This window comes from Symphalangus syndactylus, chromosome 3 (assembly GCF_028878055.3).
Source record: "Symphalangus syndactylus isolate Jambi chromosome 3, NHGRI_mSymSyn1-v2.1_pri, whole genome shotgun sequence".
NCBI classification, from domain to species: Eukaryota; Metazoa; Chordata; class Mammalia; order Primates; family Hylobatidae; genus Symphalangus; species Symphalangus syndactylus.
In genome coordinates this window covers 44,722,902-44,747,564 of record NC_072425.2, presented here as the reverse complement: position 1 = coordinate 44,747,564, position 24,663 = coordinate 44,722,902, and the positions used below count along the sequence as shown (strand labels likewise).

General features: G+C 38.4%; 1 protein-coding gene and 1 pseudogene across 9 annotated transcripts in view; one reads left to right on the top strand and one right to left on the bottom strand.

The window, feature by feature from the left end:
• Positions 1-24,663, top strand: part of INVS (inversin) — a 209,583-nt gene that overhangs the window by 11,515 nt on the left and 173,405 nt on the right. For all 9 annotated transcript variants that reach the window (XM_063636163.1, XM_063636162.1, XM_063636166.1 and 6 more), the window contains exon 3: positions 15,612-15,778. In XM_063636163.1, the coding sequence (XP_063492233.1) occupies positions 15,612-15,778 (167 nt within the window). The remainder of the gene's footprint in view (positions 1-15,611; positions 15,779-24,663) is intronic.
• On the bottom strand, positions 5,998-6,891 carry LOC129479107 (small ribosomal subunit protein uS5-like; annotated as a pseudogene).

The window sequence follows — 24,663 nt, the reverse complement described above, 5'->3', positions numbered from 1 at the left end:
GAGTGAAAATGATATTTTAAGATACCTGCACAAATTATAAGTTATAGAAATATTTTATAAAATCTCAAGTCCTCTCAAAATACAGTATGTCTCATGTTATTATTCTCATTTTGCATGTTAGGACACTGAGACTCAGAAGCTGAGAAATTTAGTCGCGCAGTTAATACCTGGCAAAATTGAGCTTCAAACCAAGTTATTTGATGATAAATCCTATGTTCTTTCCATCGTTCCCATGTTGTCACTCTATAACAATAAGCAGAGATTTTTTAATGACAGCAAAATGCCTTCCCAAGATTGTAACAGTATAAAATATGTAAAGTAAGAAGTGGGTGAAATCAGATGAAATAAATACATCTTGGATGCCATGCAAATATAACATTTTAGAACAAGCAAATAAGATATAAATACAGACTACTCTTGTTACTTGTATTGGGCATTGTGTTGCTGTAGCTATTGTGCGGACTAGCACAACTATAACTGCAAGTGACAGTCATTTCCTCTAACTGCTAGAGTTGGCGCTCTGGTTTCTGCACATACCAGCCCATTAACCATACATACTCTTATGCTTCAACAAGCCTTAAAATAACTGAATGCGGTAGAGCAGTGGCTTTCCAGTCATGCTTGCAGCTCAGCTTTCTGGACTGTGTTGAGACAGAGCACATGCAGAACGCCAGCCCCAGTTGAGCAAGCACCAATTGGTCATGGATTAGAGGCCATCTCCACAGTTGCCAGAATAATTAGCACAACACAGCACAGTAGCCAGCTGCTTTCTATATTAACTGTTCCTGACAGGAATGCAAATTTAAATGCACTGCTGTCCAGCGAATATTAGTTTACATCATAAGCTCTACGTTTGTACAACATGTTACAATTACCAAATATTTCCAAACAATACATTATTTTATTGGATCATCAAACAAGTTATGGTGTAGACTGGACAAGTATTAGCTGAATGTTATAAGTGGGGAAACTAAGGAAGAGAGTAGGGTGGATAGATAAAGGCACAGACCTCGCTCAGTTACTGGCCAGGAAGCCCAGAACCTAATGGTACCCTCATTATTCAGAAACTAGCCATGAAGCCACTGTCCCCCTAGAGCTACTCAAGACAGGACCTAAGTGAGGTTGAATGCTGCTTTTTCTAATCATTTAGGGGATATATACTTTCTTTCTTTTTTTTTTTTTTTGAGACAGAGTCTCACTCTGTCACCCAGGCTGGAGTGCAGTGGTGCAATCTCTGCCTTCCGGGTTCAAGTGATTCTCCTGCTTCAGCCTCCCAAGTACCTGGGACTACAGGTAGATGCCACCATGCTCAGCTAATTTTTGTAGTTTTAGTAGAGACAGGGTTTTGCCATGTTGTTCAGACTGGTCTCGAACTCCTGACCTCAGGTGATCCACCCGCCTCAGCCTCCCAAAGTGCTGGGATTACAAGCATGAGCCACCATGCCCAGCCAGGGGATATATACTTAAAATTTCCTCAAACAGACAAATTTTGCCTTATAGGCACAAAATATTGGATCGTGGTGACATAACCCAATAACTTCTTCTGGGAAATACATATATCGGTTACACAGAAACAAGGTATGTCAGGGAACAAAGAGAAGGCTTGAAGTTCCCTGTATCTTACATAAGACTTAGGGAGAGGACGGGATTGACCTAAAGTTCTGTGTCCTACAAGGTGAGTTGCCTATTAACCTCATGATGCTGACTCTGCTTTGGCCCTGAGGAGCCTAATCAGTTAGGACAGGGGTGTTCAAGCTTTTGGCTTTCCTGGGTATTGGAAGAAGAATTGTCTTGGGCTACACATAAAATACACTAACACTAACAATAGCTGATGAGCTAAAAAAAAAAAAAAAATCACACAAAAAAAATCTCATAATGTTTTAAGAAAAATTATGAATTTGTGTTGGGCAGCATTAAAAGCCTTCCTGGGCTACATGTGGCCCACAGGCCACAGGTTGGACAAACTCAAGTTAGGATTATCCCAGAATGTGAGATAGCCTCTGTTTCTCAGCACTTATTCTTGTGACCATAGTTCCTAATCCTCTCCCTTACTAAAGCTTCTAAGGGGGAATGTCTCTCTAGGCAGAAAGTGTAAATGAATTACTGTTATCTTACTAATACTAGCTACTACTATCTTTGCTTAACCTAACAAGATGCCAGTAGAGACTACCCTTTAATCATGAAAGACAACTAGAGACTAGTCTCGTTATGGCATATTCTCTATAAGTGTCACTTTGATTCCAAAAGGACTCAAACTGATAAAAGGAACATGCTGTTGTACTACATTTTAGTTCTGTTAATGAATTTCAGTTTAAATAAATCTTTATCTATAAATATAGTGATAGAATCTTTGGAATCTTCTAGATTAGATACTGAAGGCTTTAGTACAAAGAATATACTGTTGTACTACACAGAACCTTGTGCATAAGGGCTTCTGTTATCAGATGTGTTGAATCCAGTGCAAAATCCATCTTCAAAAAAGTTCTGAAAAAGAGTATCTGCCTCCTCTAGGAGTTATACACAACCTGAATACATCTGTAAGGCTCTTTCAGATTTCCAGAGCAATGACCTTTCTTGCTTTTTACCAGCGAAGTAAATTGCTGAAAAGCTAGGAAGTCTTTCTGGGTCCCAGCGTGTCCAAGATTAAAATATATGTTGAAGTATTTCAAACTAAAACAGTAGCTTAGTTTCATGCCCAAAACAACCCAGGCATTTATCTGGTGTCTTTTTTGTTTGTTTGTTTTTTAGTTTTAATTGATACATACTGATTGTATGTGTTTATGGGGTTAGAGTGTGATGTTATAATACATGTATACATTGTGTAATGATCAAATGATGGTATTTAGCATATGCATTAACTCAAACATTTATCATTTCTCTGTGGTGAGAGCATTCAAAATTCTAGCTATTTTGAAATATGCAATACAGTATTGTTAACTATAGTCACCCTACTGTGCAATAGAACACCAAAACTTATTCCTTATATCTAACTGTACCCATTGACATTTCTAACATTCTATTTTCCAAAGAAAACACTTTATTTTGCCTACACACTTCCTCCATTAGCACAGTTCAGGCCAAGATGCCTTAGAAGTAACTGACTTCCCTCTTGTTCAACCCAGATGTAATTACCGTCAGCTAGTAAGAGATGAATACTTGATGATTATCTGTAACAAAAGTGGCAACATTTTTTTCACTTACAGTACATGGCTGGAGCCATGACATCTTTTGTAGTTATTGTTTTTAACTAAAATTTATTGAGGTATATAGTACAGTAAATTTCACCCTTGTTCATATACAGTTATTTAATTTTGACAAATATAGAATCATGTCATCACCATGACCATCAAGATATAGAACAATTCTATCATGCCCCAAAATGTTAGAACTGTGTCCTTTTATAGCCAGTTTCTCCCCACATTCCACATATTCCAGTCCCTGGTAACCACTAGTCTGTTTTCTGTCTCTATAGTTTTAACTTCTCCACAATCCTATGCCAATGTGTCACATGATATATATACCCTTTGAAGGAGATTTCTTTCTTTCTTTCTTTCTTTCTTTCTTTCTTTCTTTCTTTCTTTCTTTCTTTCTTTCTTTCTTTCTTTCTTTCTTTCTTTCTTTCTTTCTTTCTTTCTTTTTTTTGAAACAGTCTCACTTTGTCTCCCAGGCTGGAGTGCAGTAGTACAATCATGACTCACTGCAGCCTGGACCTCCCAGACTCAAGCGATCCTCCCACCTCAGCCTCCTGAGTAGCTGGGACTACAGGCATGTTCCACCACGCACAGCTAAGAGTGTGTGTGTGTGTGTGTGTGTGTGTGTGTGTGTGTGTGTGTGTGTGTGTGTTTTGTAGAGATGGGGTTTTGCCATGTTGCCCAGGCTAGTCTCAAACTCCAGGCTTCAAGGGATCTTCCCCCTCTCAGCCTCCCAAAGTGCTGGGATTATGGGCGTGAGCCACTGTGCCTGGTGAAGTGGATTTCTTTCACTTGACATAAGGCATTTGAGAATTTTCCATGTTGTTGAGTGGATCAGTAGTTCATTGCTTTTTATTAGTGAGCTATATTCCATTGTATGGATGTACTGCAGATTATTTTCTCATTTTCCAGTTGAGGGACAATTGGGATGTTTCTAGTGTTTAGCAATTATGAATAAAGCTGCCATAAATATTCACATACAAGTTTTTATATTAACTTAAACTTTCATGCTTTTATTTCTCTTTAGTAAACACTTAGGTGAAAAATTATTAGGCCATAATTATTAGGCTACAGTTTTAATAGTAGCTATACCATTTTGCATTTCTACCAACAATGGCTGAGAGTTCTATTAATAGTTCTACAACTAGGTTCTACATCGTTAACAGCATTTGGTATTGTGAAGTTTGCTTTTGATTGTTTTCATTTTAGCCATTCTAATAGATGTGCAGTGGTATCGCATTATAGGTTAAGTTTACATTTCCCTGTGTATTAATGATGTTGAGAGTCTTTTCATGTGCTTATTTAGTGAAATGTCTATTAAAACCTTTTGGCCACCTTTTAATTTCTCTTTATTTTATTTTTATTTTTTGTATTTTTTTTTTATTATACTTTAAGTTCTAGGGTACATGTGCACAACGTGCAGGTTTGTTACATATGTATACACGTGCCATCTTGGTGTGCTGCACCCATTAACTCGTCATTTACATTAGGTATGTCTCCTAATGCTATCCCTTCCCCCTCCCCCGACCCCACAACAGGTCCCGGTGTGTGATGTTCCCCTTCCCATGTCCATATGTTCTCATTGTTCAATTCCTACCTATGAGTGAGAACATGCGGTGTTTAGTTTTTTGTCTTTGTTGAGAATGATGGTTTCCAGCTTCATCCATGTCCCTACAAAGGACATGAACTCATCATTTTTTATGGCTGCATAGTATTCCATGGTGTATATGTGCCACATTTTCTTAATCTGGTCTATCATTGTTGGACATTTGGGTTGGTTCCAAGTCTTTGCTATTGTGAGTAGTGCCGCAGTAAACATACGTGTCCATGTGTCTTTATAGCAGCATGATTTATATTCCTTTGGGTATATACCCAGTAATGGGATGGCTGGGTCAAATGGTATTTCTAGTTCTAGATCCCTGAGGAATCGCCACACTGACTTCCACAATGGTTGAACTAGTTTACAGTCCCACCAACAGTGTAAAAGTGTTCCTATTTCTCCACATCCTCTCCAGCACCTGTTGTTTCCTGACTTTTTAATGATGGCCATTCTAACTGGTGTGAGATGGTATCTCATTGTGGTTTTGATTTGCATTTCTCTGATGGCCAGTGGTGATGAGCATTTTTTCATGTGTCTGTTGGCTTTTAATTTCTTTTTTTTTTTTTTTTTTTAAGACAGGGTCATACTCTGTCACCTAAGCTGGAGTGCAGTGGTGCAATCTCGGCTCCCTGCAACCTCCGCCTCCTGGGTTTAAGTGATTCTCATGCCTCAGCCTCCTAAGTAGCCGGGATTACAGGCATGAGTCCAGCCACTGCACCTGGCTAATTTTTATATTTTTAGTAGAGATGGGGTTTTGCCATGTTGCCTAGGCTGGTCTCAAACTCCTAGACTCAAGCAATCTACCCGCCTCTGCCTCCCAAAGTGCTGGGATTACAGATGTGAGCCGCTGCACCCAGCCTAAGTTTCATTATCCATCTTATTATTCTATTGTAAAAGTTTTTATTTATTCTAGAATAAAAGGCCTTATCAAATATGTGTTTTGCAAATATTTCCTCCCAATTTGTGGCTTTTTAAAAATTTTTCTTAATTGTGTTTTCAAACACAATTTCTTTATTTGGATGAAATCTAATTTATTAATTTTTATGGATTATTCTTTTGTATCATATCTAAGAAATCTCTGCCTAACACAAAATCATGATGATTTTCACCTTCAATTGCTTCTAAAAGTTTTATATAGTTATAGGTTTTATTTATTTTTTATTTTTTTAACAGGCTTTATTCACTTTATTTTTCTTGTATAAAACCCTATGTTGTAGCCACAGCTGGAGCCTGGGTCCACTGCATGGAGACTCTGGTATGGGTCTTGACGAGTTGGTCAGTGAATTCCTGATAGGGAGACTTGGTAAATACAGTCTCCTTCCTGAGGTCGGGGGTCAGGTAGCTGTAGGTCTTAGAGATGGCATCAAAGGTGGCCTTGGCGAAGTTGCCCAGGGTGGCAGTGCAGCCCCGAGCTGAGGTGTAGCAGTCATCGATTCCAGCCATCATGAGCAGCTTCTTGGGCACAGGCGTCGCGACGATGCCAGTGCCCCTGGGTGCAGGGATGAGGCGCACCAGCACAGAGCCGCAGCGACCTGTCGCCTTGCAAGGGATGGTGTGGGGCTTGCTGATCTTGTTCCCCCAGTAGCCTCTGTGCACGGGGACAATGGAGAGCTTGGCCAGGATGATGGCCTCACGGATGGTGGTGGCCACCTCCTTGGAGCACTTAACACCCAGACCGACGTGGCCATTGTAGTCCCCAGTAGCAACAAATGCCTTGAACCTGGTGCTCTGGCCAGCACGTGTCTGCTTCTGCACCGGCGTAACCTTCAAAACCTCGTCCTTGAGAGAGGCCCCTAGGAAAAAGTCAATGATCTCAGATTCATTAATGGGCAGGGAGAAGAGAGAGATTTCCTCCAGGGACTTGATCTTCATGTCCTTGACCAAGTGGCCCAGCTTGGTGACAGGCATCCACTCCTTATCCTCGGCCTTTCCTCCACGAGCTCCACGGCCTCAGCCCAGGCCCCATCCATGGCCGCGACCTCGGCCCCGGATGCCACCGCAGAAACCTCCGTGGAAGCCACCGCGGTTCCCTATCCCAGGGCTACCAGGGCCACCAGGGCCTCCGCCCCCACCTCCCGCTGCACGGGCATTATCAGCCATTTGGTGTTTTCTCGGAGAAGAAGCAGTTATAGGTTTTAGATTTAAGTCTATTATCCATTTTGGGGTAATTTTTATATATGGTGCTATTATGGACTGAATATTTGTATTCCTCCAAAATTCTCATGTTTGAAACCCTAACCCTCAATGTGATGATATTAGGAGATGGGGCCTTCGGGAGATAATTTAAGTCATGAGGGTTCAGCCCTCCCGAATGGAATTAACACCCTTATAAAAGGAACCCCAGAAAGCTCTCAAGCCCTCTTTTTCATGTGAGGATATCAGAAGTCAGCAGTCTGCAACTCAGAAGAGAGGCCTCACCAGAACCTGATCATGCTGGCATCCTGATCTCAGACTTCTAGCCTCCAGAACTGCTAGGCACAGGTGCATACCACTAAGACAGATTTTTTCTTTTTTTTTTTTTTCTAGATATGGGGTCTTGCTATGTTGGCCATGCTGGTCTTGAACCCCTGGCCTCACGTGATCCTCCTGCCTCAGCCTCCCAAAGTGCTGGGATTACAGGCAGGAGTCACCATTCCCAGCCAATTTTTTTTGTTGTTGTTGTTGTTGTTGAGACAGAGTCTCACTTCGTTGCCCAGGCTGGAGTGCAGTGGCAATATCTCAGCTCACTGCAACCTCCACCTCCATCAAGCAATTCTCTTGGCTCAACCTCCTGTGTAGCTGGGATTACAGATGCCCGCCACCACACCTTGCTAATTTTTGTATTTTTGGTAGAGACGGGGTTTCACCATGTTGGCCAGACTGGTCTCGAACTCCTGGCCTCAAGTGATCCGCCCGCCTCAGCCTCTCAAAGTGCTGGGATTACAGGCATGAGCCACCACACCCAGCCCCAATTTTTGTTTTTTATAAGCCTCCCAGGCTATGGTACTTTGTTATAGTAGCTTGAACTGAGTAACATACAAAATATAGGTTGAAAGCTTTGGGTTTGTTTTTGTTTTTGTATATGTTTTTGTTTTTGTATATGAATGCCAAATTTTTCCAGCACCATTTATTATTATTATTATTATTATTATTATTATTATTATTATTCACTCCTGTTGCCCAGGCTGGAGTGCAGTGGCATGATCTCGGCTCACTGCAACCTCTGCCTCCCAGGTTCAAGCGATTCTCCTGCCTCAGTCTCCTGAGTAGCTGGAATTACAGGTGTCCACCACCACACCTGGCTAATTTTTGTACTTTTAGTAGAGATGGGGTTTCACCATGTTGACCACGCTGGTCTCGAACTCCTGACCTCAGGTGATCCACCCACCTTGGCTTCCCAAAATGCTTAGATTACAGGCATGAGCCACCATGCCTGGCCTTTCCAGCACCATTTATTTAAAAGATTATCTATTGGTTTGCCTTTGCATCTTTGTCAGAGTCAGTTGATCATGTCTGTGTGTGTCTATTTACATACTCTCAAATCTGTTCTATTGGTCTATGAGTCTATTTCTTTGCCACTACCACATTCTCTTCATTACTGTGGGTTTACAATATGCCTTGATACCATACAATGTGAGTTCTTCAACTTTGTTCTTTTTTTCAAAAACTTTTTATTCTTCTATTTCTTTTGCCTTTCCATAACAATTTTAAAACTGCATATTTCATTTCTACAAAGATTGCTCTGGGAAGTTTTTAACAAATTATTCTTAGTAGTACCTTATAGTGGGTATTAACTATGAATTTAATTTTTTAATAAAGTACTATATTAGGTTTTTATTACTGTGTAACAAATTAACACAAACTTAGCTTACAAACAACAAACATTTATTGCTTCACAGTTTCTGTATGTCAGGAATCTAGACACTGCTCAAGCTGAGGCTTTTGCTCGTGGTGTCACAAGACTGCAGTCAAGGCATCAGCCAGGGCTAAGGTCTCGTCTGAGATTTAGGATTCTCTCCCCACTGCACATTGGCAGAATTCTTTTTTTTTGAGACAGAGTCTCTGTCACCCAGGCTCGAGTGCAGTGCTGCAATCTCGGCTTCACTGCAAGCTCTGCCTCCCAGGTTCATGACATTGTCCTGCCTCAGGCTCCCGAGTAGCTGGGACTACAGGCGCCCGCCGCCACACCTGGCTGATTTTTTTGTATTTTTTAGTAGAGATGGGGTTTCACCGTGTTAGCCAGGATGGTCTCGATCTCCTGATCTGGTGATCTGCCTGCCTCAGCCTTCGAAAGTGTTGGGATTACAGGTGTGAGCCACTGCACCTGGTCCAGAATTCACTTTTTAAAAAGTACTTAAATATGTCAACTTTATTGTTTCTCTATATGCACATTTATTTGTTACTGAAAATTGAAAAAATAGCATGTTGGAATTTCCTTTTAATATAATTCAAATTTTTAAAAACCAGAAAATCTAATTAGTTATGCTCTAATCCAACTACTCAATGTTTTCTTTTCATTCTTTTCCCACAAGTTATCTCGCTTCAAATTCTAGATGTTGGGATTCATCTCACCGACTTAGGTTCTAAAACATATGGGAGCCCTGTGTGGTGGCTTATGCCTCTAATCCCAGCACGTGAGAATAATTCGGACTTATTGGTGCTGCTTTGGGTTAAAATAAAAAAGTAGAGCTAAAGTATATTCAAGTTATTCAGATACATTCAAACTTACACAGGTTCCTTATAAATTACTGCTATCAAGGTAAGAAGGAAAAGATACAAGAAGAAAAAGCCATCACTCATCATAGGTTATTATTGGTATACAGTCTATCCTAGCACAGACTGCTGCATAAATTTGCCAGCAAGAAAGAAAAGTACAAGAATAAAGTTTATGACTAAATCAGCTCATTGTCATAATTTCCTATTCTAGCATTCTCAGAAGGATCCCATCTATGATACATGTGGAAACTGCAGCCACATTTGAATGGTTCAATTCTTGATTCATTCTGAACCATCTTAGGCCCAATATTTGTTAGCTCTCGTTTAAGCTGAGAAAAATCTGTTGAGTAACAGGTATCTCAGTTTTACCATCCTTTCTTTCCACAAATAACGATGTCCTTTTTCCTCTTGTCCTGTAAGGCAAACCATCTCTGATGTCCTGGAAGGTCTTTGCTTTTCTATCCTGTTGTTGGGGTGAACCTTCTGGTGGAGGGGAAGGGAATTTGGTACCTGGGTGAAGAATCAAGTTATCAAGATTCTTTATTAATGTTTTGGAGCAGGTTATGAGAGGCCTCTGAATCATCCTGGGAATCTTTCTTTGGTGAGCATTTGTGAAGACTCTGGGATCAAGGTGCACATTTGTGATGAGTCAATCAATGGTCTAGTCATAGCTTTAAGCTCCTTCTGGATCTTTAGTCCCAGCAGAATGTGTTGCTGAATTCTCAAATTGCTACAAGGTACCCCGGAAAGAACTGCATAGCCCAGAAACAGCCTGAAAACCCAAACTCCAACAAATAGTGATGAACGAGTTGACTACAGTTTTTTTTGTACAATTTTAAAATTCATGGCAGTTTGCTTCTCCAAGGCCAGCAGGAAAGTGTCTCTGCTGCTTCAAATCTCTACAATTTCTACCTCGGATCTCTAGACACTCTTTTGAAAGACTCACCTGATTAGGTGAAAGCAACCCAAACTAATCTCTCTTGATTAACTTGAAGTTAAATGATTAAGAGACTTAATTACATCTGCAAAATTCCTTCATATTTGCCACATAACAAAACCTAATCGTGGGAGTGACATCATAGTTCTGCCCACACTCAGGAGGAGGGGATCATACAGGGCATGTATACCAGGGGCTGGAAGTCTTGGATGCCATCTTAGAATTATCCTACCACAAGTACTGTTGAGAGTATCTGTATCTTAAGTGGACTTTGAAGGAGTATATCTTTCAAGGAATTTATCCATTTCACTTGAATTGTGAGTTTATAGCTTATGACATTCTCTTATTTGCCTTTTAATATCTGCAGGCTTTGTAGAGATGTCGTTCTTGATATTGGGAATTTGTGTCTGCTCTGTTTTTAATGATCAATCTGATTAGAGATTTATTAATTTAATTTTCCAAGAACCAACTTTTAGCTTCGTTGATTTTCTCTATTTTCTTCTGATTTTAATGTAATTGCTCTCTTCTTATTTTTCTTATGTACTTCCTTCTGCTTGTTTTGGGTTAAATTTGCTCTCTGTTTTAGTGTCCCAAGGTAGAAGCATAGATAATTGATTTGAAACTATTCTTCTATTCTAATTGAAAGCATTCATTACTATGTATTTCCTTCTAAGCTTCCCTCACGTGTGGTGCAAGAACCTTACAACAATATGTTTTTATTCATTTAATTATGCTTTTTAATTTCCTTTGAGATTTTCTCTTTAACCCATGGATTATCTTAAATATTTTGTTATTTCTTGTTATCATTCTGTTATTGATTTCTTAGTTTAATTATACTGTCATCTGATAATACACTTTGTATGACTTCAGTTCTTTAAATCTGTTAGTGTTCATTTATGACCCAGTATATTGTATATTTTGGTCAAGGTCCCATGGGTGTTTTGAAAGATTGTATTTCTGACTGTCATTAGATGAAGTGTTAAATAAATACCAGTTGGATCCTGTTGCTTTATTTTGGTGTTCAGTTCTTCTGTGTCCTTGCTGATTTTCATTTTAGTGGTTCTAGCAATTATTGAGAGAAGAGTGTTGAAGTTACCAATTATAATTGTGTTTTCAAGTGTTTCTTTCTATTCTATCAGTTTTTGCTGCCTGTATCTTGAAGCTCTGTGATTTAGTATGTATACATTTAGGAATTTTATGTATTCTTGGTGAATTGACCCTTTTATTGTTATATAATATCTCTATTTGTTTCTGGTAATTGTCTTTTCTCTAAAGTTTACCTTATTAGATATTAATATACTTAACTCCAGCTTTCATTTCATTAGTATTTATTATAGTTTTGCTAATTCTTTTACTTTTAACCTCCTATGTTATTGTATTTTAAGTGAGTTTCTTTTTTTTTTTTTTTTTGAGACAGTCTTGCTCTGTCACCCAGGCTGGAGCACAGTGGCGCGATTTCGGCTCACTGTAAGCTCCGTCTCCTGGGTTCACGCCATTCTCCTGCCTCAGCCTCCCAAGTAGCTGGGACTGCAGGTGCCCGCCACCATGCCTGGCTAATTTTTTCTGTTTTTTAGTAGAGACAGGGTTTCACTATGTTAGCCAGGATGGTCCCGATCTCCTGACCTCATGATTCGCCTGCCTCGGCCTCCAAAAGTGCTGGGATTACAGGCATGAGCCACTGCACCCAGCCTAATCGAGTCTTCTTTTTTATCTCAGCCTTTTTATTGATGTATTTACACCATTTACATTTAATGTAATTATGAATGTTAAGATTTAAGATTTCCAGTTTATTGTGTTGAACACTGTATGTTCCTTCTGTGTTTCGTTCTTGTCCTCCTTTCCATTTCTTGAATATTTTTAGTATTCCATTTTAATTTATACATGGTAGAGCTTTTTATAATGCTCTATTAAGATATAATTCACATACCATACAATTCAAAATTTAAGGTATACAATTGAGTGATTTTGTATATTCAGTGTTGGGCAAACATCACCACAAATAATATTAGAACACTTTCATTATCCCACAGAGAAACCCTTCACCCTTTGGCTGTCACTCCTCAAATTTGTGCCCAACCCCCAGTCCTAGGCAACTACTCATCTACTTTCTGTCTCTATAGATATGCCAGTGCCAGATATTTCACATAAATATAATTACATAATATGTGGTATTTTTTGACTGGCTTCTTTTGCTTAGCATAATGTTTTCAAGGTTCATCCATGTTGAGCATATACTAGACCTTCATTCCTTTTGCGGAATAATATTCCACTGTAGAGATATACAACATTTTGTTTAACCATTCGTCAGTTGATGGACAGCTTATGGATACTTGCATTATTTCCACCTTTTGGCTATCATGAATAATACTGCAATGGATATTTGTGTACCAGTTTTTGTGTGGACATATGTCTTCATTTCTCTTGGGTACATACTTGGTAGTGGAATTGCTGGGTCAAATGGTTACTTAATGTTTTGAGGAACTTCCAGAATATTTTCCAAAGTGACTGTACCATTTTAGATTCCCACCAGTAGTATATGAGGGTTTTGATTTCTCCATATTCTCATTAATACTTGTTATTATGTATTTTTTTTTATTATAACCATCGTAGTGTATGTGAAGTGGTATCTTATATTGTGATTTTTGTTCTGTTACCCAGGCTGGAGTGCAGTGGTGCAATCTCAGCTCACTGCAACCTCCACCTCCTGGGTTCAAGTGATTCACATGCCTCAGCCTCCCAAGTAGCTGGTATTACAGGCATGTGCCACCACCACACCCGGCTAATTTTTGTATTTTGAGTAGAGGCAGGTTTTTGCCATGTTGGCCAGGCTGGTCTTGAACTGCAGGCCTCAGGTGATCTGCCCACCTCAGCCTCCCAAAATGTTGGGATTATAGGCGTGAGCCACCCTGCTGGGTCTATATTGTGTTTTTAAATAAATCTCTTTGTATAGTTTGTTTTCATTGGAGGTTTTTTGTTTATTTGTTTCTGAGTGTGTATGTGTGTGTGTGTGCGTGTGTGTGTGTGTGTGTGTGTATGATTGTTCTAGGTATTAGAATATGTATACTTATTTTATCACAGTCTGTATTTTCTACTTCGAGTGCAATATAGAAGCCTTATCACTAATTAGGTCCCTTTACCCTTCTTTTTGATATAGTTATCTTAAAAATCACCTCTACATAAACTGAGAACCACATCATACAGAAAGGTTATCTTTGCTTTCAATCATTGAAACATAACTCTAAAAATTAAAGAGGATAAGCCAGGCATGCACTGTAGCCCCAGCTACTCAGGAGTCTGAGGCAGGGAGGATTGCTTTAGCCCAGGAGTTCAAGACCAGCCTGGGCAACACAGTGAGACCCTCATTAAAAAAAAAAAAAAAAAAAAAAACTAAAGAGGATAAAAACAGTCTATTATTTTTCTCACATATTTACATTCTACTTCTCTTTTTTCATTCCTGATGTTCTATTTGTTTCACGAGTGTTCATAGTTGATTGTTGGAGCATTTTTATGAGAGTTGTTTTAAAATTCTTGTCATATAATTCTAATATATCTGTGTCATCACAGTGTCAGTGCCTGTTGATTATCTTTTCTTGTTTCAATTAATATTTTCCAAACTTTTGAGTTGTTTCATAATTTTGGATTATATCTTTGACATTTTCTGTATTATGAGACTCTGGATCCTATTTAAATATCTTATTTTAGTAAACGGACAATCTGTCAAGGTTTAGAATGAACATTCTCTTTCGATTTTGTGGTTCAAATTTCATGTTAGTTTTCAGATACCTTGCAGGGCTCTTCTGGTTTGCCCCACCTCTGGGCTGCTCAGACCCATTTAGAACCAAGGCAATAATCTAACTATAGTTCAATTCTCAGAGCTTTTGCTATCTTGATTCTGACCAGTTTCACACATGGGCTGCTCAAGTGTCCTGACTTTTTGTACCGATTACTTCCTCCAACTTTGTCCTCTCCATACTCCTACTCTCTAGTTGGAAAGGGGTAAAATACTACCTCGTTGCTATCCTTTGCTTAATTCGGGGCATTGATAGTTTGACAGGGCTCCTCCCAACAGTCTCTATAGTGTCCAGTGGGGAAAAGAGGTGCAGTTTCTTTTATTGTATGTGTTTTGAGTAGAGCATAGTCAAATCGTTCACTCAGCAGAGTTACCTGCCTCCCAGTCTTTTTACTAGAGAGAGTAGACTTCTCTTGAGAAATCTGGCATCTGTGCACCTTGGTGTTTCTGGATTATAGGCTACTGTAGCCCATAATTTACTATAGATTGGAGGCAAAAGCAAACAAGCAAACAGAAAACGCTTCAGGGAACTTATAGCAGGTTGTCTCTCAAGTTCCAAAGTTCCTGGTCCAAGATGCCTCCCCTTCTCGCCCTGTCATTTATTTTGCCTTCTGCCCTGGGGATTTTAGTTGTAATTAGCAGGAGGATGTGGATACTATGTACTTGCTCTATCTTGTCTAGAAAGGGAAATCAACCATGACCTTTTTTTTTTTTTTTGAGATGGAGTTTTACTCTCTTTGTCCAGGCTAGAGTGCGATGGCACAATCTTGGTTCACTACAACCTCCGCCTCCCGGGTTTAAGCAGTTCTCCTGTCTCAACCTCCCGAGTAGCTGGGATTACAGGCGCCCGCCACCACGCCTGGCTAATTTTTGTATTTTTAGTAGAGACTGGGTTTCACCATGTTGGTCAGGCCGGTCTTGAATTTCTGGCCTCAAGTGATCTGCCCACCTTGGCCTCCCAGAGTGCTAGGATTACAGACGTGAGCCACCACACCTAGCCTGTGATTCATTTTTGTATCACTCATAAAACATACTACAATGCCTAGTGTACAATTGGTATTAATTAAATATTTGTTTCAAAAGACGAGAGTGAGTGAGGGAGGAACATAAGTAGCTCTGTATCTCAAAATGTTAGTTCAGCATAATATGATTGAGTCATCAGTTTAAATTCTAGCCCCACCTAGTTTCAGTGTGAACATAGAGTGGTTACTTAACTTCTCTGAGCCTCAGTTTCCTATAATATGACAATGGTAATATCTACTTCATAGGACAAGTAAAAATAAGACGATATATTTAATGCATTTAGCACAATGCTTGATAATAAACAGCAAATATAGTTTCTACTTGTATTAGTAATAACAATTATCAAATATCACTATCTGTTTCTTATCCTTATAGGAAACTCTGCTCTTAAAGACAAAGAAGATCAATTTGGGAGAACACCACTTATGTATTGCGTGTTGGCTGACAGATTGGATTGTGCAGATGCTCTCCTGAAGGCAGGAGCAGATGTGAATAAAACTGACCATAGCCAGAGAACAGCCCTCCATCTTGCAGCCCAGAAGGTGAGAAGTAAAATTTCCTTGAAGAGTAAATGTTTTGTGTGATGTCTGCTAGTTGATTAGTGGAACTATGCAATGGACAGATAATAAAGAAGTCTCAAATGCATGACTCATAGGTTTTATATATTTTCTCTAAAAGCTGTCTTTAAGCTGCAGAGAGTAAAAGCACAAATAATTATCAGCAGCTGCATTTCAGGTTCCTCAAACAGTAGAATTTATTCTGTGATCTAAAGTTTTTTGGGAAAAAAGTGATCAAATTTATATATACAATGTGACGAAACTGTTACCAATCTATATATAGAGAAAAAATAAAGACCAAAAAGAAATACTCAAAGATTTTAATAGTGGTTGGGTTTAAATTTGGGGAATATATATGGAATTTTTTTACTTTTCACTGTTTAAAATTTTTTCCTTAATGAGTATTACTTTTACTATAAAAAGTTGAAATCCCAGCCTGGGCAACATAGCGAGACCCCATCTCTACAAAAAATTAAAAAATTAGCTGGGCATGGTGGCGCACACCTGCAGTCCCAGCTACTTGTGGGGCTTAGGGTGGGAGGATCACTTGAACCTGGGAGGTTGAGGCTGCGGTTAACTGAGTTCACATCACTGCACTCCATCCTAAGTGACAGGGCAAGACCCTGTCTCTTAATTAATTAATTAATTAAATTTAATTTAAAAGGTTGAAATGTGTCTTGAAATATGTGGCATTGGCCAGGCGCGGTGGCTCACGCTTGTAATCCCAGCACTTTGGGAGGCCAAGGTGGGCGGATCACGAGGTCAGGAGATCGAGACCGTGGTGAAACCCCGTCTCTACTAAAAATACAAAAAAAAAAAATTAGCCGGGCATGGTGGCGGGCGCCTGTAGTCCCAGCTACTCGGAGAGGCTGAGGCAGGAGAATGTCGTGAACCCAGGAGGCGGAGCTTGCAGTGAGCCGAGATCGCACCACTGCACTCCAGCCTGGGCGACAGAGCGAGACTCTGTCTCAAAAAAAAAAAGAAAAAAAAAAAAGAAATATGTGGCATTAAGAGGCATAAAATAAATTTATTTTCCGAATATATTTTCAACTTTTTAAAATCTAAAACTATGTTGCCAATATTAATGATTTCACATTTTTAAATGTATTATTAAGAGCTCAGATTTTTAAGATTAAACCCATCAAACAGATAAAATAGGCAGCTTCTACATTTAGTTAAAGATTTATTCACCTAAAAACTATTTTTCCTCCATAAAATTTTGGTCCATAAACTAGATTTCCAGTGCCTGGTATTTTTCTTTTTGTTATTTTAGATTTCTGTATTTTTTGAATAAAAAGCAATTAAAATGAGTTAGATCCAGCGGGAACTATTAGAGTTATTTTCTATTTAAAAATGTGAACCAAATATAGCTAATTAATTAAGGGGTTAGAAAAATACCTTTCGTTAGTTGAATGCATAAAAAGAGGCTGACATTAAGTTATACTACTGAATATGCTAGTTATATGCGCTTCTCAGTTAGGTCTGTCAGGTTATTTCCAAAGTTACTTCTCTTGAATTTGGTTTTTATTATAGTAATTTTTTAAAAAATCTCCCTCATTTTCAATCTCAGTTTTAACTACTGCTCAGGTATTTATAACCTTTCACTTAGGCTTGTCAGCTAATGAAATTATTCACTCGAGAAAGGTAACTCCATTTAACTTGTTATCATAAAAAAGCAAATAGTTTAGATTGGGAAAAGTTGCAAAATTAAGACTTTGATACCCTTTAGATTTTTCGTTATGATTGATTTAGATGTAAAACTCAGCTCCAAAAATGTAGAGTGAAGGAACCTAGCTTAACGTCAAATAGATTATGTGGAGCAAGTGAGGATTTCAGTTGATGATCCAACAGTATAACATACTGTAGAAGTATTATATGACCAAGATGGTTGAAAGAAGGGGAATGTACAACCAGACATGTTAGCTGTAATCTTTTCATCAGATACCATGCATTGTTTTCTTTTGTTTTTTTGTTTCTACTTTGATTTTTTAATTATAAGTTTTTCATATATTGAAGAATAAATAGAACTATGATTTATATGGCAGTATTTACATAGTTGATTTCATAACAGATTTCATGTTCTTTCAATTGTCTGATAATTATGCATTTCCTTCCTTTCTCTGTGTTGCTGTTTGTTTTTACATGCTTGCCAAAAGCAGTAATGGATCCAAATTCCCCGAAAAGGATAGTAATAATTCTTTAGTATTCTCTTGTGTCCAATTAAATCTGGGTATTGTGTTAGTTCATTTGTGCTTTATACAAAGCACCAGCATTCAGAAATCAAAGATAGTATATACCAGTCAGGAATAAGATAGTAAATGATCTACAAATAATTTTCAAAGAATAGTTGGAGATAATATGTCCCAGGGCTGTAATACTCCTTGCCCCCAAACAGACACAAGCACAAATTCTCTTTAGAGAAAACATCTTCACCTTAAACTTCCAGGATTTTCCCATGTTAAATAAACCAAACATGCACTGACAATGAAAGATCACCAAACTCATAAGGGAGCAATTTACTATGAATGAGAGTCAGCAGAAACAACAGATTTAGTCTATGAAAAACATCAGGGATTGGCATCATTAGAGACACAATGTAAAATAACCACTGATGGAATGTTTAAAGATATGAAAGAAGAAATCAGCCAAGCACAGTGGCTCACACCTGTAATTTTAGCACTTTAGAAAGGCTAGGCAAGAGGCTCTTTTGAGGCCAGGAGTTTGAGACCAGCCAGGGCAACACAGAGAGACTCTATTTATTTAAAACAAAAAAAATTAGCTGGGTGTAGTGGCCCAAACCTGTAGTCCTAGCTCCTTGGGAGGCTGAGGCGGAAGGATTGCTTGAGCCCTGGAGTTTGAGACCAGCCTGAACAACAAAGTGAGACCCTGTCTCAAAAAAATATGTATTTTATTTAATATTATAATTAAAAGAAGGAATCTGGCAGGGTGCAGTGCTCACACCTGTAATCTTAGGACTTCGTGAGGCCAAGGTGGGTGGATCACTTGAGGCCAGGAATTTGAGACCAGCCTGGGCAACATGATGAAACCCTGTCTCTACTAAACACACACACACACGCACACACACACAAATTAGTTGGGCATGGTCATGAGCATGTGTACTCCCAGCTACTTAGGAGGCTGAGGTGGAAGGGTCGCTTGAGCCCACGAAGTCTGCAGTGAGGAGAGATCCTACCACTGCACTTCAGCCTGGGGGACTGGAGTGAGACCGTGCCTCAAAAAAAAATGTAAATACATAAAAAATTTTTTTTTTAAAACAAAGAATCAGAAAAATGAGAAACCAACAAGACACTTTCATAACTAGGCATCAATTCTGGCCATAATGGCTTATTTTAAACTAATTTGCCCGTCAAAAAAATCTGTAAAAACTGAATAAAATACTATATACATTGTTTGAAGGCATTGAGAACAATCAGCACAGGCAGGATCTAAGAGACTACAATCATTCAAAGAAGAAAAACACGTAAAGTGAGTACCACATTCATCCTGGCCTTTTCCTTTATGGCATTTTCCAAATTGGAATGCAAAAGAATACAACCCTAACAGGAAGCAGCAGCCTTACCAGGCTGAAGAAACTGAGGCCGAGTTTGGAGATAATAGTGGTGGAACTTGAAGGTCAAAATCCTGGAGAGGAGGGAATTGCAGAGAAAGAATGCAAGAATCTGGATACAAATTCCTCACAAGTTTTTAGCAGATTCCTAAACTGTGCTTGTATAGGGTGGTGCTCTAAGAAACCTAGTATTAAACAACAGCTGGGAGACTAGAGAGCTGAGTAGAGATTATTTTTAATTATCCTATATTTTCTTTTATGTTTAAATCTCTTAATACATAACACATTGATTTTTGTGTAGGGATCCATTCTCATTTTAAAGCATATGGATAACAAATTTTCCCAACACAACCTAGTTCATTAATTTTTGGCCATTTAGTATCTGCTCTGTGTCAGTTCCAGGCTTTTGTACTATGAACTCCCTATGCATTTCTTTTTTTTTAAATGAGGGATCCTTAACACTAGGGAGGCTTAGGGAAATTTGAAAATAAAAGTTACATGATCAGTGTATTTTAGGGGGAATAATATGGCAACTAAAGCTACTTTGGAAGAGAAAGAGTGGAGATACATAGATTGCTATTATAGTTCAGGCCAATAGAGAGGAATTGGGTTTAAGAGATATATTATGGAGGTAGAAGTGTTCATTCAACAAGCATTTATTGAATATCTACTATGTAGTCATGATTATACAACTAGAGAGAATATGAAAAAAGTGAATCACATATGTTAGCTTATAGATAGGTGCTCTCAGTACCCATCCCTATTAAACTTCATTTCCCTTTGTTTAGTGAACCTTCTGATATATTGGATATCAAATATCCTTTCCAAGTATTGTCTGTCCCACTTAATTCTGGTATCCATGAAAGCAGAAATGTGCTATTTATGTAATCATGAACACTCATGTGTATGTGTATACCTTCATTCATTCAACATGTGTTAAAACTATTATGTAACAGGCATCGTGTTAGGCCTTGGAACACAAAGGTGAACAACATGATTCCTGCTCTTAAGTTGCTTACAAAGATCATGGATGAAGATATTAAATGATAATTAAAGCTGATTGATCTACCTTGTAATACATAAGTGTTTTATAAAATATCTATGGCCATAATATATAGTCTTTGTTATTATTGACATGAGAAGACCGTTTATACATTATTTATTATGTTTCTAGTTTTTGTGTGTGTATGATAGTGAACTATATTATGTTATCTTTTCTTGGGTTCATTAGTGGGAAAAGCTCATATTCCCAAAGCATTTTGCTCACATCTCTATTAGAGCCCCATTACCTTATATTGTAATTATTGCTTACTTGTCTCTTTTCTACTAGGCTGGAGCTCCAGGCAAGTAGCTCTTTTTGTTTGTTTTTGAATCTCTCTGAATCTAGTAGGTTCTGACATATCTTGGTTGAATGAATTTTATTTTACTTTTATAGAAAGTCATTACTAATACAAATGCGAGACCTTTTGTTTATTGGAAACATTTATCTACTTTAAAAATATATATGCGTGTGGAAAAACTTATTGAACTGTGCTGCTTGGCTTAGTTATTTTGGCACGTGTTCACTTCTCTGGAAACAAATTACTGTTAGTCCAAGAAACTGAAGAAATGGTACCCATGAGAATAAAATTAATCTCAATATACTGAACATCTGCACCTAATTTGTTTTTCATTTAGAACCATCAGTTTAATCCAAGAAAGCAATTGGTCATACCTTTTCTAGGCTTCTCACAAAAGATATCTAATTGTTAGAAATGTTTTGCTCCGGGGAGGCTACTATTTCTCTGACTTCTACAGATACATTTGTTAATAAGGATAAAAAAGCTTTAGAAATATTACTATATGTTAATAGTTATGCATGTTTAATCTTCCAGGAGGTTATTCATTTGGCTTCAAGAAGCTTAAGACTACATACTTTGAAAAATTATATCACAGTAAACACAAAAATTAAAGAACTTTCTGGTTGTGGCTGCATTGTCCTTTTTTTAAATTCATAAACAATTCTCTGTTTATCTATGAAAATTGAATGTTAATTTTCAGTTTTCAAGATATGCTGTTTCCATATTACTGATTTACAAAAAGGAGACAGAATACCTCTGAAACTTTTCAGGAACACTTATACCAGGTAACACTATTAGGTTTTCTTGTTTTGCACTTGTAACACAAACACAACAATCCACGCCCCAGTCCCCTTCAACTCTATATTCCCCCTCAGTACATATATAGCTCTACCATAACTCATCACCAGAGTTTACTGGAGATTTTGTTTATCTAGATTTCACCCCCAGTAAAACTATTTGAAGGCAGTGACCATGTCTTATTTGATTTCATAGTTACAGTCCTAGCATAGCTTCTGCCACTTAATAAAGACAGTAATTTGTTTAAGGAATACATGAATGAATGAATGAATGAATGAATCAGTAAATGTGAATATCAGATAGATTTAATATGAAGGGCATGGCCTTCAAGACTGTTGAAATTTAAATGAATAATTATATTTATTCCTTTTCATTATCCACTCCCCGCCCTTAAAATTTTGTAATCAGGATTTTTAAAGATTTTCTGTGAGCTTAATTTCTCAATAAATAACACTCTTGTATGCCTCAATTTCTTCATCTATAAAATGGAATAATACATCCTATCTTCTGTGTAGGGATGATGAGTCCTTAGATATAAAGCACTCTGTTTGTTGGAGAAATTTATTCTCAAGGACTACATTATCAATATTATTGCTATTAGTCACACTACGATGTAGGTGCAAACATCAAATTACTCTTTAGAGATCAGTAGATGTCAGAGATAGAAAGGCTTTTTGGGATCTTCTTGTCCAATTTGTCCTTGGATGAGGAAACTGAACTCTACTCCTTTTACATCTCTTCTCTTTAAAAATTACTTTACTCACATTCTTTTTGCCTTTGCATATGCCTGAAATTTTTTTTTTAATTATCTTAAGCATAGAGATAAGAAACAACAGGGCCTGGCGCTGTGGCTCACACCTGTAATCTCAGCACTTTGGGCAGATGAGGCAGGGGGATCACCTGAGGTCAGGAATCTGAGACCAGCCTGGCCAACATGGTGAAACTCCGTCTCTACTAAAAATACAAAACTTAGCTGGGCATGATGGCACTCGCCTGTAATCCCAGCTACTCAGGAGGCTGAGGCAGGAGAATCGCTTGAACCTGGGAGGCGGAAGTTGCAGTGAGCTGATATTGCACCACTGCACTCCAGCATGGGCAACAGAGTGAGACTCCATCTCAAAAAAACAAAAACAAACAAACAAAAAACAATGGAGAACTGAGAAAAACATTAGGTACCTAATACCTAGAAGAGATCAAACTGAGTATTTCTTATTTTTGCTTCAGAATTTTTAAACGGAACTATAGATTCACTTGAAGTCTTCCATTTATCTTCCAAAACCCTTCTTTCCCTGTCTCCTCAGTCTGTCTTGATTTTGGTGGTTTCAATTCCCCTGCATATGTTTCTACCTTTACTTTATGTGTGTGTGTGTGTGTATGTGGGTGTACATGTGCACATACACTATTATGGGTAAACCATATTATTTTGCATCTTTAAATTAATGGTATTATACTGTGTGCCATTTACCAACTTGCTTTTTCAACTTAATATTATGTATTTGAAACTTATTCATGTTGAAACATGTAGCCCTGTTTCATAAAAAATTATATCTAGATGCCTAAAAAACACATGAGATGGTACACAACATCATTACTAATTAGAAGCAAATTAAAACTCTGATGAGATACTACTACATGACCAGTGGAATGTGTAAAGTAAAAAAGTCTGGCAATGAATATTGATTGATGGTGAAGATATGGAGCAACTGGAGCTCTCCAACATTTTTGTTGAGAATGTAAATTGGTACATTCACTCTTGAAAACTGACTATATCTGCCAAAGCTACACACACACACACACACACACACACACACACACACGCCCCTCATCTCAATTCGTGCTCCCAGCCCCGGTAATAACCTAAGAAAAATAAGTGCCTCCCTCTACCAGAAGACATGTATGACAATTACATGATAGTTTTATTTAGAAAAGCAAACATTCCTTTTTTTAAATTGTATTTTTCCATAAGTTATTGGGGGTAAAAGTGGTATTTGGTTACATGAGTAAGTTCTCTAGTGGAGATTTGTGAGAACCTGATGCACCCATAGCCCGAGCAGTATACGCCGCACCATATTTGTTGTCTTTTATCCCTTGCCCCCCTTCCACTCTTCCCCCCAAGTCCCCAAAGTCCATTGTATCATTCTTATGCCTTTGCATCCTCATAGCTTAGCTCCCACATATCAGTGAGAACATATGATGTTTGGTTTTCCATTCCTGAGTTACTTTACTTAAAATAATAGTCTCTAATCTCATCCAGGTCATTGCAAATGCTGTTAATTCATTCCTTTTTAAGGCTGAGTAGTATTCCATTGTGTATATCTATACACCAGAGTTTCTTTATCCACTCGTTGATTGATGGGCATTTGGGTTGGTTCCACAATTTTGATGTTGTGAATTGTGCTGCTATAAACACGTGGGAGCAAGTATCTTTTTCGTATAATGATTTCTTTTTTTTTTTTTTTTTTTTTTTTTTTTGAGACAGAGTCTCGCTCTGTCGCCCAGGCTGGAGTGCAGTGGCGCAATCTCGGCTCACTGCAAGCTCCGCCTCCCGGGTTCACGCCATTCTCCTGCCTCAGCCTCTCCAAGTAGCTGGGACTACAGGTGCCCGCCACCATGCCCGGCTAATTTTTTTGTATTTTTAGTAGAGACGGGGTTTCACCGTGGTCTCGATCTCCTGACCTCGTGATCCGCCCGCCTCGGCCTCCCAAAGTGCTGGGATTACAAGCGTGAGCCACCGCGCCCGGCCAGTATAATGACTTCTTTTCCTCTGGGTAGATACGCAGTAATGGGATTGCTGGATCAAATTGTAGTTCTACTTTTAGTTCCTTAAGGAATCTCCACACTGTTTTCCATAGCGGCTGTACTAGTTTACATTCCCACCAGCAGTGTAGAAGTGTTCCCTGATTGCCCCATCCACGCCAACATCAACTGTTTTTTTATTCTTTGATTATGGCCATTCTTACAGGAGTAAGGTGGTATTGCATTGTGGTTTTGATTTGCATTTCCCTGATCATTAGTGATGCTGAGCATTTTTTCTTGTTTTTTGGCCATTTGTGTAACTTCTTTATAAAAGCAAATATTCTTAATAGTGCAAACAACCCAAATACATACCAACAGGTGAATGGGTAGCTAAATTGTGATGTGTTCCTACAATGGAACACTGCATG